This window comes from Ailuropoda melanoleuca, chromosome 16 (assembly GCF_002007445.2).
Source record: "Ailuropoda melanoleuca isolate Jingjing chromosome 16, ASM200744v2, whole genome shotgun sequence".
NCBI lineage: Eukaryota > Metazoa > Chordata > Mammalia > Carnivora > Ursidae > Ailuropoda > Ailuropoda melanoleuca.
The window spans coordinates 82,150,399-82,169,615 of NC_048233.1; the positions used below are offsets into that span (position 1 = coordinate 82,150,399).

A 19,217-nucleotide genomic window follows, 5' to 3' on the forward strand; every position below is an offset into this window, starting at 1 on the left:
CAAATATCTAACTAGGTTTGAAATGTTTTATAGAATAAGACAATATTCTTTTCAACAAACTTTTAAAAAAAATGTACAGTTTTGTTGTTTCCTCCTCCCCCCTCCCCTGCCCCTGCTTGCGCACCCTCCCCCCCCCCNTAGAATAAGACAATATTCTTTTCAACAAACTTTTAAAAAAAATGTACAGTTTTGTTGTTTCCTCCTCCCCCCTCTGCGCACCCCCCCCCCACCACCCCTCCCCGGCAGCTCAGCCCCACCCGAACAGCCCCTGTTTTCCTTGGTTGTGTTTTGGGGGGTGCCTGGCACCCCTAGAGATTCAGCTTCATGGCTGACAGGCGAGAATGACAGGGGCTTCACCGATACCCTTGGTAACCGTAGTAGTTCCTGTAGTATCGGTCTCTGTCCTGGGGGTGGTGGTAGTAGTAATTCTGCCACTAGAAGAGAGGGGAAACCCCATCACTCGGAGCCACAGCTGGCAGAGGACAGAGAGGCATGACACTCATCCCTCTAGTCCTGCCACCCCCTCTCTCTCCCCAGAGGATACTCACATCCCGATTGTACTGTCTGTAATAGTCTCTGTATCTGTTGTACTCATAATCTCGTCCGTAGAATCGATCATAGTCTCCCCTGTATCGATCGTAGAAATTACGGTAACCCTGAGAAAGGAGGAGCAAAGATTTATGGGTTGTCAGCCTCACGATCCACTGCTATCCCATTTTAAATGAGACACACATCATAGCTTGATATTATCAACAGGCTTAATCTTCCCAGAATAAATTCTTCCAGAGGAACACAATAAATGGGCAAAACCCTAAGCCCTGAGAAAACAGCCCAAACCACTCTGCTCCCCCAAGCCAATAGGAATGGCCATCACGACCCAGAGGGAGGAGCAGAAGGAGAGCTGCACTCACCCCTCTGTTTCCAGACTGCCCCCAGTACTGCTGCCCGTAGGCCCGGTTGTCGTAGCCTCGGCGCTGCCCGCCCACTGGAAGAGAAATGGAGAGCGCGCTCAGACAGCTGGCATGGGGTCCTGGCTCCATGTCTGAATGGAAATCAAAAAGTCGGAGCCAAAGGCAATTCTGGGGGAATAGGAAGCCTGCTTCTGTCAGGCTCACACAATGGTAATTAAAGCCCCAGCCAGGAGCTTTTTAAAGAGTCTGAAGGGGGAGGGCAGAGGAATAGAGACACAAGAAAACCAAGCCACCTTGCTTTTGAAGCTCCCCAATTCCTGCAAAACATTTCAGATGGCAAAAGGATACATGGCAGAGTTAGAAGCAGGAGTAAAAACTGCCATTCGTAGAATCACAGACTTTCAGTCTTGGAAGGGGACCCCAGATATCCTGCAACCCGGACCCATTATTTTATATCAATGAGACAAAGTCTAAATACTAAGCTCGGCTAGGGGAGGAAGTAGGTATTCCCAGCGCCTAGCACACAGCAGGCACTCAAAAATGTTGTTGACTTAAACACACACGCACACACAAACATTTTTAAAGGGCAGTGAACGCACACTGGGGGAGGGTGTTTCACTGACAAACAAGACATTCAGGAGGGAAATTAATTCCACTACTAGCCTAACTTACTTTGTAACCCCCCCAAGTTACTGAATAATGCATTCACTTTCTGGTCTACAAAGCTGCGTTGATCCAACAAAGCAGTAAGAAACCTTAAGTTGAGAGTCCAACTTCACGGCACAGGTCCTTAGGCTGTACCGCAACAGTGAGGAGGAGATAAAGCGGGGTGCTCGTATGTCAAAATGAAAACCAGACAGAGGAGGGGCTCAAGCACGGCTGTTCAGGGAAACAAACATTTTTGCTGCAAAAGAACTACCTTTCGCTGAAGGCAGGCTTCCAGGAAAAGAGTTAAGAAGGTGGGGGGTGAAGGACACGGGAAGAACGAGCTCCGTAAAGAAGGTACTTCCTTATTGCCTCTGACCGGCTGCGGACCCTGCAGTGCAGAGCGCCGACACCACCCCGAGGCGCCGACCGCACACTGGGGCTGGGGGTCGGCACGGCCCCGGGACTCACCGTAGCCTTGGCCTCGGCTTCGGTTCTGCCGGTTGCGCTTGTTGCGGTTGTTTCGGCGGTTCGTCCGCTTCTCGGAGGGGGGCAGCAGCTTCCTCGCCTCCTCCTTGTACTTAGTGACAATGGGCTGAGCTTCCTCCTTCTCCAGCTCCCCGTATGTCACCTCATCCATATAGTCGCATTTTTCAGGCAGAGAGAAGTTGGCTGTGAGAGGAAGAGAGAAGCTTGTGAGACCTGAGAAGCGCATGTATGTGCAAGATCTCACTGGGAAAAGCCCACCATGGGAGGAATGGGGTATTCTAAGCCTCATCTACCAAGGTGCACAAAGGTGCTGGGTTCAGACCCACTCACGTTTAAATGAACACTGCACTTCCCTTACCAAAAGTTTTTCCCTAAATAGTAACAGCCCCAGGCAAAGGGCTATCTGCAAAGTAGATTTACAAGTTCTCAAGTGATCCACAATAAATTAACAGTGAATTGGGTTAAAGTTTCTTCTCAGGGCAGATGCAGGTAGCCAGAAGCTAAAAATAACTGAGAAAGTTTTGGTGTTGATTAGATTAGACGCTGAGAAATACACTTTTAAAAGACACTCCATGAGAAACTGACCCAAACCAAAAGGCACTTACTCACCTAGATCAGGAGAACAGGAAACAAGAACACAAGAGAGCTCATTTACCACCTGTGCACAATGGGCCAGCACGTTATAATGCCAGTCTCTAGACATCAAGTTCAGAGGCTGGGTCTCAATGCAATTCAGCTCAATGGGGCTCTCTTGATTCTAGATGAATCCAGTTAACCCTCAGTTTTACAAAACTGAACTAAATTCCTCCAAGTGCCTGAATATCAGTTATGGACTGGCAGAGTTCATTCTGAGTTAACCTGCAGAATCCAGCTCTTAGATGTGTCATCAGCTCCCATGCCTGGGCATTATCATAATTCAAAGAGCCAGTAGTTGGTAAGACAGGTATGGGATGCCAGAAGGTGAACACAGCGAGGGGGGGAAAAATCACACTCTGAAGGGAACAATTGGAAGTGCGATCAATCAAGATGGAGACGATGCTATAAGGCTTTGTATTGCATTAAAACTTTCCGGCACATACCAAAAACCAAAACAAAAGAACAAGCCTAATGTGATACTAGAAAGCAAGATATACTGATGAGATCGTTCACTCCAAACAGCACAGTTTCATTTGAACCATAATAACCTCCCCCCTCTAGAATATACATTCAATGAAGGCAAAGCTTCATTTCACTGGCTATTCCCTATGCCTAGAATAGTAGTGGACAAACAGTAAACATCCTTGAAGCTTTTACCAAATGAATAACTGACTCAGCAAAGCCTCTGCTTTGAGTTTTAATCACCCTGTGGTCTATCACTACCTCCCTTTTTGTATCTTCTCTGGAATGAGTCAAGGAGTTACTGCCTCTCCAGGCACTCTTCTCATTCATTCACCTACAAGTGCTCATACCCATTAATTTACTCTGCAGATTTACTTTTTTTTTTTTTTTTGAAGTAAGCTCTATGCCCAACCTGGGGCTTGAACTCATGACATTGAGATCAAGAGTCACGTGCTCTACTGACTGAGCGAGCCCGGCGCCCCCAAATTTACTTTTTAGATGTGGAGAAGCACTCCAGATGCTAAGAGGCCCTGGAAAGGTGTGCACTGACCAAGGACAGGCTCCCTAACTTGTATCGTGTTAGCCCACCTTTCATCTCCAGCATTATAGACTCAGGCACATCATCTCCCTCCACCTCCTTCCTCAACTCCAGCCTCTTCTTCCAATCTTCCTCATTAGGAACAACCACCACCACTTTCCGAGAGAAAGTCTTGAACAGCAACAGCTTCCGCCGTTGGCCAGAGTTGTACACATTACACTAGGGACAGGAAGGATAACAGATGTTTTAGGAATAAAAATTCCCACTCACATGCACCCAAAACGCTTACGGAGCATCTTCTACAAGTGAAGCAAGAGATTAGGGGTCTTATAGCACAATTTCCTCTAATTCTTCAAACTCTACCTAACATATCATCCTGTTTTGCACGTCAGAAAAATTGAGACTCAGAGACCAAGACTTGTCCAAAGTCACAAACCTAGCAAGTGGTGGAGCCAGGAATCCAATCAAATGTTTCCCATTACCTCTATTACATGTTTTATGGTCTGGGTCCATACACTCTCTGGTAAAAAGACTAAAAGGCATCTCTGAGTTCAAAAAACATTAGGACCACAACATAACCACTTGGTCATAATTAAGTAACCTGGTTCTGATCATTAATTCAGTCTCCCTCTACATATGCATCCCACTTGGGACCGTAAGCAATTTTTACCAGATAATTTTTCATCTTTGGACCTCCTGTAAAATTAAATTTCTTTTTTTCCTTTTTTCTTTCTTTAAGTAATCTCTACACCCAACATGGGGCTTGAACATACAACCCCAAGATCAAGAGTTGCACACTTCACTGACTAAGCCAGCCAGGTGCCCCAGGTTTGGTTTGTTGTTGTTTTTTTTTTTTTCAATGTTTGAACGATACCTGATCAAGAATGAAGTTCCTCTTTGTCCGGGAAGCAATCTGGACCAGCTTACTAAGGCACTGGGAGGCTTGCTGAACTAAAAGGTCTCTGCTTTTGGGGTCCATTTCTGGCTCCTCAAGCCCCTTCATCTGGTGAGTTTGAGAGGAAGTGATGAGAAACTCAAGAAGTTATGCAGTAAGTTAAAACCCAAGAGTCACTGGTAAAGGCCACCTCTTCAAATGCCACCAAAGCTATCACAGCAGTTCACTCCTATTCCTCAATGCTGTCAATGTATATTGTCCATTTTCTAAAAAGTCATTTCCAGTCTTGATCTGGATATAGTCCAGATTTCACCTGCTTTCAGAAATCTGACAACACGGCAAAGAAAAAAAAAAACCTACTTTAAACATGTATTGAGAATTCATTTCTCTATTTGTGGGACCCTTCTTCTCAGACACTTAAAAGACCCAACTCCACCTGGAAAAGGCTATAGGCATTTCTTAGAACCTCCAAAGCAAATACCACAGCTCATCTCCCCCAGCGACTCACCCTCATTTGATTGAGCACAGTCTCAGCTCCCAGGACGTTGTATCTTTTCTCGGGGTTTTCTTTTGCGTATTTCAGCGCCCACTGGGTCTTTCCAGATCCAGGCAGTCCTACCATCAGAATCACCTGAAGGTAAACAGAACCAGGAATACCATGAAAACTAAGGGAGGATCATGTTTACAAAGCCTGACTTAAGAACATCATCACCTGCCCCAGTTCAGCAAAACTGTAAGAAGCAGCCTTAAAAAAAAGCCTTAAGACCAACCATCCCAAAGCACAAGCACTAACGAGGTCCTTGCGTGTTGTCTGGCATACCTCACACTCCTCTATGGTCTTGGGAGGGACTGCAGTGCGCACGCGCTCCTCAACAGGCACAGCATGAATGAACACAAACTCTTCTGGTGGTGGGAAGAAGGGCTCCTCCTTCTGACCGAAGTTTAATTCTACAACGCAATTTTTGCAGAGGACATGGGGTAGGAGGGCCCGTTCTGCCAGGGATTCCTTGTTGATCCGGAACGCCACACCTAGGTCTTCTCCGTTCTTGGAAAAGGAAAGTTCTACTTCTTCAGTCTCAAAATTCTACAATGACAACAAACAAGAGCACTTAGGACCGTACAGGGTTTGAGACTGATCAAATCTTACAGTTTAATGTTTTTTTAAACTCAGACTGCTGAACACAACTAGGCAAACAATGCATCAAATGCACAAAAGACAGGAGCTGACAGGAAGCAAACTGAGGGGCGCCTGGGTGGTTGAGTGAGTTGAGCACCTGACTCTTGATCTCAGCTCAGGTCTTGATCTCACAGTCATGAGTTCAAGCACCAACCAAACTCACTGATAATTTCCAGACGTTACCTGCTTTCAGAAATTTGACAACAAGCAAAGAAAGTACGTTCCTCGCCTAACACAGAGCCTACTTGGGGGGGAAAAAAAAAGGAAGCAAATTGAAATCCCAGGACCCTCTATGCACTTCTTGCTATGAATCCACAACTTTTAGGCGCACTTACAGCAAAGCAGCCAATGACATCATTCTCCCCGAAAGTCTGGCCAAATTCTTCAAACTGCCCATTCTCTGCCTTGAGTCCTCGTCCATCGAAACCATAAGAGAATTCATCCTCACCTAGAACAGTGAACAAATTAGTTATCTACACCCAAACTTCCCATGGAGCAAGTAATGCGGCAGCAAACACAAATGATTAAGTTAAAAATGACATTACCAAGCTGTGGATGGGAAAAATCAACAGACCATCCAACTCGAAGGAGAGAAACCTCTGTGCAGCCTTCTTTCATTGGAAGATTCTGGGTTACCTGGCCAAGTCAGAAAAGGAACTCTCAGATACTCTGACCAACTCAGGAACAAAGTTTGAGTTAGAAAGAGAACACCTTTACATAAACTAAAAACAACTATCACGACTCAACATCAGAATAACAGCTGTCAATGAACTTAAACCAAAACCATAAGGGTCAATTTCTTGGTTACTAGAGCTAAGATTATCATTAAAACATGGTGTCTTTACCGCATTAATAAAATTCTGGTGGGCAGGAACCCAATACATAGTAGTTTAATGAATAATTTAATAAATGACTGGTCTTAATGAGCTGCATATACTACCTTGGCCTCAAAGCAGACTTTCCCCTTTGTCACGCCGTAAGTACTCCTTGCCCCAGACCAAAGGGTGGGGAACTTCTCTGAGAAAAGCGGCTGCCCTCCATAGCGGTCTTTGCTCACTTGAAAATGGAGATCCGAGGTATCTGTTAGAAAGAAGCAATTTGTTTATTCCAAAGCTCAAACCTTGAAAGCCACTACCAGAACACAAATGTACCTAGTTGTCAAGAATGGACACAAAGTCTCCCATTGCTAAATCTCTTAAAAATTGTGGGCCATGAAATTTTAATATCTCAAATCACATTCGATTGGTTGAAAACCCTAACCTATCTGCCTTATACATACACGTGTCCAGGTTCACAAGAGTCTGATCCTCTGCCTCATCTTTTGCCTCTTCTTCAGGGGGTGGCGGAGACTTTGAGCTGTAAGTATAAGAGAAAAGCAAATACAGTGTATCCAAAGCCCTCTTCTTTGAGGGGTGTCTGTAAAATGTTTCAAACTATCAGTGAATATAAAATTCTAACTTCTTTCAGCAAATGAGAAAACAGCAACAGGAGATTTCAGAGCAGATTTAACCTAAAACTTATGCCTATAAAAACCTATTCCATCTTTAATCCACCCCTCTTTCCAAACTCTCCAATCAATATCAGGTATACCAAAATCAGAGCAGGCACTCCTTTCAATGAAAGGGACTGTTTCCCTCACCGGCTGTGGTAAGCCTCCTCTCGGAATTCATAGTAAGCTCGGCCATGTTCATCCTTCTCATCCCGCTGTCTCTTTACCCCCCGCCGCTCACCATCTGAGCCTGCTGGTTTTGACTTTTCACTATCTTGGTCATCTCCTACAAAAAGGAGGGAAAGAAAATCAGCAGTTTTCATACTGGAATGTAGAATAAGTTCAGAACCAATAGCAACTGAAGGGGGAGCTGAGCATCTAATCAGAACAGCCAGGTTATTCCCACTGCATCCACAGAACGTTTTATTTCTAAAGATCATCTTCCTGTCATTGGCTGGTATTTTATTTTAGAAAAAAGAAAGGACGGACATTATGGGCTAATTACAGTCAAGCAGTAGATAAAAATTAGACAGTTTTTGCATTCTAAATTTATCTGCTTAAATCAGGTCAAACTTGCAGATTTTCCCACCAATATGACATCTTTAAAAATCCCCTAAGTCTTTAAAAAACTTCATAGGTTAATTTAATTTTGACTCTTGTCAGATTTCGATGTATGCCAGACACAATACACATTTTCCAACACTCTTCCACAACTTAATGATACAGATGCCTCAGTGTGAGTGTGTGTGTGTGTTTTCAAGTTTGCCTTTCTAGGTTAGAACGCACAGCCATTCACAGCTTTTACGTACAAAGCAAATAGACTCAGATGCATATATACAGCTGTATTTGTATCATGGGTTTTTAACAAAAGTTGCCAAGAGCAAACCATTAAGTCACAAGAGACCCATAAATAATACTGCACCTTTACTGCACATAATTTGGGGCAGAAAGGTGTTGTCATATATTTAGCAACACTCTCTGCAAAAGGAAAAAAAAACCTGGAATTTTTCCTTAGGCTTTGGTAATCTGCAACACAAAGATTTTTAATAATAATTTCTTTAAAGCAGTCCTCTTTCAACCTTTTTTATCTGCTATTTGGGATACACGTTAAGTCAAAGGTTATGTAATGGGATTTTTGTTCCAGGACATAGAACAAACAATCTGGAAGTTGCATGTGACCGTCTTAGAATGGGTTCCAATTATACCATGATTACTAATAGCAGCTTTAAAAAAATCTGTTATAAAAACTAAGGCAACCTACTTCATAGTAAGACTTGGAAGCAGCTCTAGTTTTCCTGCCTACTCTGACAGACAGGTATGGATCAGCTCTAACCATCCAACCACTTCAAAAGAAAAGAGAAAGGTCACTAACTCCCTGGGGCAACTCTACACATTCTCTTCCGAGGTTACTCAAATGGAGCCACTAACACCTCGATCATTTCAATTCAGGAAGTCAGGGACCTAAAATGTAAAAGGCTCACCAAGTGTACAGCAAATCTACAAATTTGCCTATTCACCGACTAAGTGGGAAGATTAAAATTTAATCATAAGAATTCAGGCAAGATAAAACCTCTACCAAGAGGTTGGCTAGTTCTAAATGCACTAGATTAAGACCTTCTCTTCACTAGTTAACTATTAAACTCCACACCCTCACACCACAGAGTGCTGAAGCAGGAGCAAGGTTAGATTTCCAGATTTACTGCGTGGCTCAAGCCCCAGCAATGGGATGGAGCGAACTCTGGCGAACTTAGCTTATTGCTTAATATTTTTAAGGCAGAAATGTCAATAGTCAGGTAACCCAAAGGCCAAAGCCTCCAACAGTCCGGTCTGGCTGTCCCTGTAATCGCCCAATTTCTCAGCGCATTCCCGCTTTAGGAAAAGATAACCAGTACCGCGGGAGACCGCTCCACAGGTAGCTAGCTCACAAGCAGTTCGCATGCAAAATCGCTCGCTTCCATCCACTACCACCAAGGAACCAAGTTAGGCAGGAACCTCCCTCCTGCAGAGAGCGGGGCCACAAGAGGCAGCCAAACCCCCCAGAAAGGTAGGTAGAGAATGAAAGCCACCTCCCCTGGGTAGTCCCACCAAAAGGCGACGGGAATCTTGCGCTTTCAGGCAAGTGATAACAAGGAATCGGACCCCGCGGTGCACGGCTGGGTGCTGGGTCGGGGGCAGTTTGGAGCCGGGCTCCGCTGCCAGCTCCTCACCCTGTTCCTCTGCGGCCTTGTCACCCGGCGCCTCGGATCCCGGCGTCTCGTCCCCGCTCCGCTCCTCCGGCTCGTCTTCCTCCCCCTTGCCGGTGCCCTGCTCTTCGCCACCATTTACCCCACCTGACCCGGCCGTGGCCTCCTCCGCCGGCTTCTCGGAAGCATCAGGCTCGGCCGCGGCCTCCATTGCTGCCGCCTCCGGGGGCTCCGGCGGCGGCTGCGCGGCCTGGCCCGAGGCCTGGGCAGGGGGTGGCTCTTCGTCCTCGTCCTCAAGCAGCGCCTCCTCGTCCTCCTCCTCCTCTTCTTCGTCGTCCTCCTCGTCCCCGCCCGGGCCACCGCCCGACGCGGCCACAGGCCGAGGCTCCGCCTTGCAGGCCCCGCCGGGCCCGGCCCCGCCACCGCCGGCCTCGTCCTCGAGCATCTCGGCGTCCAGCGCCTCCTGCAGCCGCTGCGCCAGATCCACCTTGAGGCCGCGCGAGTCCAGGCCCCGCCGCTGCAGCTCCGACCGCAGCTCGGTCACTTTCAGCCGCTTCACCTCCATCGCCGCCGCCTCCTCCGCCTCCCGCCGCCTCCTCCCCTGCGAACCGTCGACCGAGCCCGACCGCGCAGGCGCCGCCGCCGCCCGCCTCCGCCTCACGCGCCAGCACTGAGCCCGCGCGAGCGAGCGCACGCACGTACGCACGCAGGCAGCGAAGGCCGCGCGCAGCCTCCGCTCCGAAGTGTTTGTTTCTTCCTTCTGCTCCCCTCCCCCTTTGGGCTCCCGGAGCGCAAAACAACGCAGCGGGGAACTGCTTCCCTTACAGCCCCCTCGGTTCCCCTGCCGCGGGCGGGTGGGCGCGCGCCGAGGACGACGGACTTCCCTCCCCTTACCTCCCGCCCCCTCTCACCCCGGGCCAATCGCCGCCAGTGGTTTCACTGCGCAGCCGCACCGGAGCCGGAGACGGGAAAGACTGGCTACGGTTCAAGTGCCTCGTAGCACGGAGGGGTGTGCGCGCCCTCCTTCCCGTACTTCCAGCCTCGGGCTCTGCGCAGCCGCCGGGAGCTCCGTTCCCATACGCCCCTCCCACCCCGTCACCACCCTTACTCCCGTCTGGCTTCCGATCGCGCTGTGGTCACAGGGCTTGCTTGCTAATCTTTCTTCCCTACCCTATACGTGCCGCAGCCTCTTGAGAGGAAAGAAAAAAGCCAGGAGGGAAGCCGTTGCAACTTGAAAGTCTAAGGCAATTGTCTTTCTCTTTAGTAAACAAAGGGCTTCCCCAAACCAAGGAATATACAGTGACCCCCTGGCCCTCTTCTCTGAATCCTTCAACTTCTCTACCCAGCAACAGACACCCGGACCTCGCCTTTTAGCTTTCTTATTGGCCAACTTGAATCGACATCTGCAATTCTGATTGGTCATGCGTGATCGCCCGGGTTCTTCCAATTGGCGAAGGTGCCTGGAGGTTTCTTTTTTTTTTCCGGGTTGATCCGCAGGGGGGCTGGAGAGGCGGGGTCGTTTCTGCGGGATTACTTTTTCGAGGCCGCTTGTGATTGGGCGGCGTGGCGCAATGCGCGCGACCTTTTAGACACCAAACTGTCGGGACTCTGTCCCCGGTACTGTAGGCGCTTCCGCCCGTAAACCGAAGCCGAGGAGGATACTTCCGTGCTTGGGCATTTGCAGAGGGCGAGCGGTTGGCCGAGGGGCTTGGTGGTCTTGCAACTGAGCTGCCCTGCTGCCGCGTCAGTTTATTCCTGGCGTTTGGATGCACGGTACGCATTCAGCTCGGTTCCTAGCTTCCGACACAGGCATAAACAAATGCTTGTTGAATACGTGCAAATAAAGAGCAAGGGTGGCGGCAAGCCCTATAGATCTCTTTTAGCGGTTGTCCCCGCCCATTCCCTTCCACTTCCGAGTCGGGGAGGTGTGTCCAAAAGAAAGGAGGAAGCAAATTCCGCCAGCATTCCCACGCCTGCCGCAGTTCCTTAGTACGGCCTTTGATTTTTCGGGAGTGTCTATTCGCCCCGCAATCTCTTTAAGAAATTACTTAATCTCTGGCTTTACTATTCATAAATCCTCTCCCTGATTAGTCCTGTAAATCTAGAGATTGAAAAATACTGCAGAGAAGAGCGGAAGGGGCTGTAGAAGAAACAAGCAAAACTCATTCCCTGGGGGGAGTCCTGGAAAAGGGTAATTTCCTGCCTTCTTAAATCGGCTATCTAAATCAGTTATTTTGCTCCTATCTCCAGAGCTTCAGTTGCTAAATTTCACTTCCCAATTCCGCAAGAGCTCTGGGCGGCAAAGAGTTATGGAGAAGCGCCTGCAGGAGGCTCAGCTGTACAAGGAGAAAGGGAACCAGCGTTACCGAGAAGGGAAGTACCGAGATGCTGTAAGTAGGTACCATCGAGCTCTGCTCCAGCTGCGGGGTCTGGATCCAAGTCTGCCCTCCCCGATACCTAATCTAGGACCTCAGGGCCCGGCCCTCACACCTGAACAGGAGAACATACTGCACACCACCCAGACAGACTGCTACAACAATCTGGCTGGTAAGAACAGGGCTGAAGGTCGGGTAGAGTATCAAGGCAGGCACGTGAAAATCTGAACGTTGGGAAAAACACGGGCGTGCTCTTCTGCTGTCATGTAATTATTCTGCCATGAATTGAAATGTATTTCCAATCTGGAGGGCTCTAAATGAGTTTCTACAGGGTCGTGCTTCTCAAACTTCACCTGGAGAGTTTGTTAACTGAGCCCTACCCGCAGAGATTCCAATTTAGTGGGTCTGAGGTGTGCTTGTGTGGGGGGGGGGCTACCAAATTGCGTTTCTAACAAACTCCCAGGTGATGCGGATAGATTTAGGGAATTTTGCACGTTCTGGAGAAAACACTGAACTTACCTTTACGGCATGGTTTCTTTAATATGTAAAATAGAGGAAAGAAGGCACTTGCTTTCGCTGGCGGTGTCAGTCATTATTAGATCTTTTCGGACTTTTCCTCGTTTTCCTCCTTCCTTTAAATCAGCGCCCTTTGGGGGTGCCTGCGTAGCTCAGTCTGTTAAGCGTCTGCCTTCAGCTCAGGTCTTGATCTCAGGGGCCTGGGATCCAGCCAGTCTGACTCCCTGCTCAGCGGGAAGTCCGCTTCTTCCTCTGCCCCTCCCCCCACTCATTCTCTCTCTTAAATAAATAAAATCTTTTAAAAAATCAGCAGGTCGCCTGGGTGGCTCAGTCGGTTGGGCCTTTGCCTTGGGCTCAGGTCCTGATCCCTGGGTCCTGGGATGAGCCCCGCGTGGGGTTCTCTCTGCTCCGCAGGGAGCCTGCTTCCCCCTCTCCCTCTCCCTCTGCCAACTTATGTGCTCTCTTTCTCTCTCTGAATCTTTAAAAAAAAAAAAAATCAGCTCTTGGATAACTAGTGTCATCCATCTCCATATGGCCTGAGATGAAGAGACAGATGCCAGAATTAGTATCACTGGGATTAATCTGTGAAAAGAAAGTAGACTTCTTAGGTAGTTCTATGGCAGGCAAAATAACCATAGAGGTAATGAAATTATTTTTTAATATATTAAAGCATTTTAATGGTCCCAGGTGAGGCCATGGAAATTATTAGGATTAGTTTTTATACTTTGTGATGATTATTTAAAAGCGATTTTTTTACTACAATGGTTTTTCACTTATGATTTGGTGAAAGTCTAGCTTTGTTATATATAGTGTGTGTCCAGCACTACCCTTAGACTCAAGTACCAATAATAGTAATTATAGTAGCTAATGTTTCAAGTCATTCAAGTCAACATTGATTTGGTACTAAGGATATGGGAGGATAATGAGACCGATAAAAAGAGCTGCTCTCATGGAATGTATATTCAAATAAGGAGATGAACAATTAACAAAGGTGACATATGTAATATATGAGATGATGTTAAGTGCTGGGGAAAAAAGCAGAGAATGGGGACCTTGAGTGCCACAGGCATGGGAATGTTCACTTTTAAAGAGAGTGGTCAGCCAGTATCTTCACTTTGTAGATGGACCTGAAGGCAAAGACTATGGCTTAGCCATCTGCAGTCTCTGTTGGAGGTGCTTGGGAGATGCTCCGTAAAGACTTACTCAGGGGCGCCTAGGTGGCTCAGCCGGTTAAGTGCCTGTCTTCAGCTCAGGTCATGATCCCAGGTCCTCTCCAGTCTCTCCCACTCTTGTTGTCTCTCAAATAAATAAATAAAATCTTAAAAAAAAAAAAACACCTCAATTAACCGTTTTCACTCATTGAATGCCTGTAACATGTGGGCCAGTTTTTTTACAATATTTCTCATCTTCATAAACATTCTGCCAGGTACTTGTGATTATCTCCATTGTACAGATAAGGAAATGAGATCGTGTCACTGCCGAAAGTCCTCCAGTGGTATCTCATTATACTTAGGAAAAAAACAAACTCAGACCCTCACCTGTAGGGCCTGACATGGTCTGGATCCTCCTTACACTGAATTTGCAAAGCACATTTGTTTCTACCTTCCAGCTTTGTAGGATTTCTTCTCTCTCGGCTAGAATGCCCTGTCCCTTGAGTGACCCCGGTCATTCAGATCTTGGTTCAAAAGTCACTTTCTTCGAGAGGCCTTGTGTCATGAAGCATCACTCCGACCTTGTTCACTCTATTCCTAGCACAGTTCTGTTTTCCTCAAAACACTTCTAAAAATTCATTTGTTTATTGTGTACTCCTCCTACCTGGGGGCTAGGATGCAAGTGGTGTTTACTCATCAAGATGTCTGTCTGTGCCTCTTTCCTGCTGCTCGTAGCTCTGCCTAACATATGGTCAGTGCTGCATAACCAGTTGTCAAATGATGAATGAAGCTACAATGATGGATTAGTTAAGTGTATAAGCCATATGACCACTTGGTGGGGATATTGTAGAAGGGATGCAGATGTAAGCCTGGGGCCCTTTAATGTCCTCAGAAGCCCCGATTCTCCTTTCTTCTCAGCACCATGATTAAATAATACTATGTTTAACTCCTACAGTCGTGAAATAGGGAACGCATTTCCCTTCTTCATTATAGAAAGGCTGAATATTGCCTCCCAAACGGATTTGTATTTGGAAGTCCCCTAATATAATCCAAGGTAGTAGTGAAGTATATTATCAAGAATGATGATTTGGGAAATAGAGTACTTGGTTCAAATTTCATATTCCACCTAGAACCTGTGGGATCTTGGACAAGTTACTTTATCCCTCCAAGCCTTGATTTCTTTGTCCATTACGTGGAGATGTAACACCAATTTCATAGAGTGGGTGAGAAGATTAAATGACGTCATTTTATGTATTTGTTTGTTAGGGGGAGAGGGAGAGAGAGAGGCAGGCAGAGGGAGAAGCAGGCTCCCCGCTGAGCAAGGAACCCGACATGGGGCTGGATCCCAGGACCCTGGGATCATGACCCGAGCTGAAGGCAGACTCTTAACCAACTGAGCCACCCAGGCGTACCTAAAGGAGATGATGTTTTGTCAAGCACAAAGCAAAGTGTGTGCTATTTCCTCACACAATTGATGGCAGCCGTTGTTTATAAAGCTGCAGTACAGGGGAGCCTGGGTGGCTCAGTCGGTTAAGCGTCTGATTTCGCTTCAGGTCATGATCTCAGGGTCCTGGGATTGAGTCCTCCCTCGGCTCCTTGCTCAGCGGACAGTGTGCTTGACTCCCTCTCCCTCTGCCTGCCCCTGCTGGTGCGCACTCTCTTTCTTTCTCTCTTTCAAATAAATAAAATCTTTTATTTAAAAAAAGCTGCAGGGGGCGCCTGGGTGACAGCGTTGTTAAGCATCTGCCTACGGCTCAGGGCGTGATTCAGGGCGTGATCTTACGGGCTCGAGCCCCACATCAGGCTCCTCCACTAGGAGCCTGCTTCTTCCTTTCCCACTCCCCCTGCTTGTGTTCCCTCTCTCACTGTCTCTATCTCTGTCAAATAAATAAATAAAAAATCTTAAAAAAAAAAAAAGCTGCAGTACAATAATTGTGGTTAAATAGGGGTTCAAGGCAGAGAGCCTTGGGTAGAAGAAGAAAAATGAAAAAGAATTTTAAATACATTTTAAAGTACGTTCCTATCAGTTTTATAGCTGGGCCTAACCCAGCACTAGCACATAATAAGCATTCGGTAGCTATTAAAGTCACTTATAAGGTATGTAAAGCTTCTGTTTGCTGTTGCAGCCCCGGTGCCTAGAAGAATGTCTGACATGTGGTAGACACTTAGATGCATTAGATGAGTGAATACTGTTGGTATTATCCTCGGGTCCTGCCTCCAGTTGGCCTGGGGAACTGAGTGTAATAAGCCCCTCCTCCTTCTTCTGTCTTCCTTTCATTTGGCCTGTTAGCCTGTCTCCTTCAGATGGAGCCAGTGAACTATGAACGAGTGAAAGAATACAGTCAGAAAGTCCTGGAACGACAACCTGATAATGCCAAGGCCTTGTATCGGGCTGGAGTGGCCTCCTTCCATCTGCAGGACTACGACCAGGCTCAGTACTACCTCCTGGCTGCGGTCAATAGACAGCCCAAAGGTGAGAGCGAAGGGGCTGGGAGTGGTGAGAACAGATAAAATTGTCCTGTGGAGGTGGTATGGGGGGGGCAGTATTTTGTTTTACTTTTTCAATTTATTAAATGTTTTTGAATAGGCAATCATACATTCACATAGTTCAAAGTTCAAAAAGTTATAAAGAGGTGTTTGGTAAACTGGCCTTCTTCTCTCCTTGTATTCTTGCCTCCACAGGAAAGCAGTACTGTACACCCTCCAGAAGTATTTATGCTTCGACAGGCATCTATGTAGTCTCCCCTCCTTCCCCCAGTGAGAGAGGTTTTAAAGCATTGTTTTTCAAGTGTCAGTTCGGAGATTGTAACTGACATAGGATCCAGAGTCCAGCGAATATACGTGATGACCCTCATTCCTGCCAGCTCCCCCACTGGGTCTGGCCTCTGCTTTAGCTATCACTTTATCCTTTAGCTCAGTGAAGCCCAGGTATGACCTAGAAAAGGGGCAAGCCACCTGAGAGAGAATTTGAGACTTGGTTCTTTGTTTCCAAGACAAGGATATTGTGAAGTGGATTACAGACTCATTCCTGTGTTGGTGGTTCAGCACTGAAAATTGTCTCGCATTTTGCATTCTGGCTTAGAGCAGCTACAAGATGCTAGAAGTAGAGGGTCCCCTAACATAACAATGCAGCAAAAACTCTCTAAATGAATGGGGGCTGGGGTCGCCTGGCTGGCTCGGCCGGTAGAGCGTGTGACTCTTGATCTTGGGTTTGTAAGTTTGAGCCCCACATTGGGTGTAGAGATTACTTAAAGATAAAACCTAAATATAAAATATAATAATAATGATAGAATAAATGAATGGGAAAGCCAGTGTGAATTAAGAAAGACCTAAAACATGAGGCTTTTTTTTTTTTTAAGATTTTATCTATTTATTGATTTGACAGAGATAGAGACAGCCAGCGAGAGAGGGAACACAAGCAGGGGGAGTGGGAGAGGAAGAAGCAGGCTCATAGCGGAAGAGCCTGATGTGGGGCTCGATCCCAGAACGCTGGGATCACGCCCTGAGCCGAAGGCAGACGCTCAACCGCTGTGCCACCCAGGCGCCCCTAAAACATGAGGCTTTTGTTCGTGTTTCGTACCTTCAAGTACATAGATGAACTGCCAGCCATGTATGGTATCTCTAGAGTCTTTATAGTTTTGACAACAGCTGTTTCCTCAAACTCTTTCTCGTTATCAAATTAACAGCCAGCCCTGATTGTACAGAGATTTTTCTTCCTGTACAGAGATTTTTTAAAAAATTCACAGTGGCAGTAATGAATGAGATTTACTATTGCAAAGAATAGTTAGGATATATTCAGATCTTAGGAAGATTTTTAAACACAGAAGTATGTGGAGGGGGGAGATGGCAGCGAAGTAAGGGGACCCTAGGCTCACCTCGTCCCACAAATCCAACTAGAAAACTATCAGATCATCCTAAATACCCCAGAAATCAACCTGAAGTCTGGCAGAACAGACTCCACAACTAAAGGTAGAGAAGAAGCCTCATTGAAGAAAATTAGCAGCTGAAGTCCTATACCCACGTTTATGTGTGTTTCTTCACAGGAAGATTCCTGGGCTCTAGAGAGTAAAAAATACTCTGCATACTTTGTAGATCTGAACAAACTTATTCTCCCAGAGAATATGTTTATTCTGATACTTACGCACCTCCAAAAAAAAAAAAAAAATTTTGTTCCAGCATAATACTAAGTAAACCCAAATGATTCTTTTCGGATTCAGAAATCTGGTCCTCCTCAAGCCTACTTTCTATAGTAAGTCCCTTTGAAAGACTGGAATCTTGGTGGTTTGAAATAATAGTGCTGGTTTATATCATTTATTTGGAATGTCATTTGGGATTATCGCTGACCTATTTTTGTAAATAACCTCATCCCTAAAGTGGGGGTAAAAATGCTAGCTTGCAGAAGTCAGTTACAGTAACTTGGTACTTTCCCCAAGTATTTATAATCAATACGTTTGCTTTGAACATTCCAAAGGGCTTGTTTATTAATTTTAGCCATGGCTAAAGAGGAAATACCTGACTTTCTAAACGTAGAAAAAAGTTGCTTAAAAAAAAGGAAGTGTGTGAACAATCCTTTCCTGCCCCAAGGTGGTGTGATCGTGTTCTCACTGTCTCTAATTGCCTTCTTTGCCCTATTCTAAGACGCCAATGTCCGGCGGTACCTCCAGCTAACACAGTCGGAACTCAGTAGCTACCATCAGAAAGAGAGACAGCTCTACCTGGGCATGTTTGGTTAACAAAGAAGAAAGATGCTGTTCCACTTGAACTTGAAAGTTAAAGACCCATGGAGGGGAAACCTGAGCCTCTGCAAGAGAAATTAACCCCATGCCTCTGACCCAGGTGGATTTCTGTTCTGTTTCTAGCCCTGCACAAACTCTTTGGCATTTATGCAGTCTGTGTCTTTGGTGGGTTTTGTTTTGTTTTTTAGGTTTTTTTTTTTTTTTGGCTTCTCCATCTATGTATTTGTATAGCTTTCTATACATGATATTCTTGGGGATGTTTGCCTTGAGATATACAATCAGCGATAGGTGCAATTAATCCTCTCTGTGGCATAGATTTTAATGATAGATGATGTTACATGTATCCATACACAGAGGAAAAAGCTACTAAAGGATGAAAGAATGACAAAAGAGTTTTTTCTCTGTTTCCTCAGATGCCCAAAGCCAAAGTCACACAGGCCACAAACTGGGAAATATATTTTTCTGTGAAAACAATTATAAATTGGACCCACATGACTTCAAAGGGGAAGATTTGAAATTAACCATTTTGATTAAATCAATTCCTTATTCTTAATATTCCATGCACATTCAGATTCTTTGTCTCCCCCCCTGCCATGAAAGTATCTAGTTTCTATTTTTTCTGGTGATAATTTCTAGTCCCTGCCATTGTTCATACTCAGAGCATTCATACAATATACTTATTTATTTTTTCATTAAACTCTTCTATCTTAAAACCTTGAGTCAAGCATTTAAGTATTTAATAATTCTTTAGCCCTCGTGCCAAAAAACAAACAAAAACCCCAAGTAAACATTTTAATTTTTAATAGGTGCATATCTGTAGTATGCTCATTACTCTAAAAAGAAAAATAGGAAAAACACATTGCCACCTTGTCTTGAAACAATACTGTGAAAGAGCAGGATAAAAACGTAAATCTGTTCTTCAGTTGTCACCTTATATTTTGCAAGAGCTCAGTTCCTTACAAAGGAGGGAAATAATAAGAAAGGGTTCTCCTAGGGGCGCCTGGGTGGCACGGC

The 19,217-nt window shown here is 46.0% G+C and overlaps 2 protein-coding genes across 5 annotated transcripts; one reads left to right on the forward strand and one right to left on the reverse strand.

The window, feature by feature from the left end:
- Positions 1–219: 219 nt before the first annotated feature.
- HNRNPUL2 (heterogeneous nuclear ribonucleoprotein U like 2) lies at positions 220–10,342 on the reverse strand. Of its 2 annotated transcripts, XM_002925378.4 has the most exons (14): positions 9,450–10,335; positions 7,393–7,528; positions 7,033–7,109; positions 6,694–6,833; positions 6,299–6,389; positions 6,089–6,201; positions 5,397–5,660; positions 5,085–5,207; positions 4,556–4,684; positions 3,732–3,900; positions 2,028–2,228; positions 912–985; positions 549–656; positions 220–434 (listed from the first exon to the last, which is right to left on the reverse strand). In XM_002925378.4, the coding sequence occupies exons 1-14, from the start codon at positions 9,988–9,990 to the stop codon at positions 354–356; spliced, it is 2,247 nt and encodes a 748-aa protein (XP_002925424.3). In that variant the 5' UTR covers positions 9,991–10,335; the 3' UTR covers positions 220–353. The 2 variants fall into 2 exon arrangements, 1 of the variants encoding a protein (XP_002925424.3); XR_004621193.1 differs by lacking the exon at positions 912–985 and having other exon boundaries at positions 392–434; positions 9,450–10,342.
- A 634-nt stretch (positions 10,343–10,976) lies between these two features.
- Positions 10,977–18,974, forward strand: TTC9C (tetratricopeptide repeat domain 9C). 3 transcript variants are annotated; one of them, XM_011232517.3, is made up of 4 exons: positions 10,977–11,198; positions 11,676–11,972; positions 15,758–15,940; positions 18,106–18,974. In XM_011232517.3, exons 1-4 carry the CDS (start codon positions 11,192–11,194, stop codon positions 18,198–18,200), a joined length of 582 nt encoding a protein of 193 aa, XP_011230819.1. In that variant the 5' UTR covers positions 10,977–11,191; the 3' UTR covers positions 18,201–18,974. The 3 variants fall into 3 exon arrangements, with proteins under 3 accessions (XP_011230819.1, XP_011230821.1, XP_019661657.1); XM_011232519.3 differs by lacking the exon at positions 10,977–11,198 and adding an exon at positions 11,295–11,414; XM_019806098.2 differs by lacking the exon at positions 10,977–11,198 and adding an exon at positions 11,421–11,616 and having other exon boundaries at positions 11,714–11,972.
- The last annotated feature ends 243 nt before the right edge of the window (positions 18,975–19,217 follow it).

Coding starts and splice junctions, on each gene's coding strand:
- HNRNPUL2 (XM_002925378.4), bottom strand. CDS start 9,990: ATGGAGGTGAAGCGGCTGAAAGTGACCGAGCTGCGGTCGGAGCTGCAG. Junction 7,529..9,449: donor CAAGGCCGCAGAGGAACAGG/GTGAGGAGCTGG, acceptor TCCTTTTTGTAG/GAGATGACCAAGATAGTGAA. Junction 6,202..6,298: donor TTTTTCCCATCCACAGCTTG/GTAATGTCATTT, acceptor TCACTGTTCTAG/GTGAGGATGAATTCTCTTAT.
- TTC9C (XM_011232517.3), top strand. Junction 11,973..15,757: donor CTGCTACAACAATCTGGCTG/GTAAGAACAGGG, acceptor TTGGCCTGTTAG/CCTGTCTCCTTCAGATGGAG. Junction 15,941..18,105: donor GGTCAATAGACAGCCCAAAG/GTGAGAGCGAAG, acceptor CCCTATTCTAAG/ACGCCAATGTCCGGCGGTAC.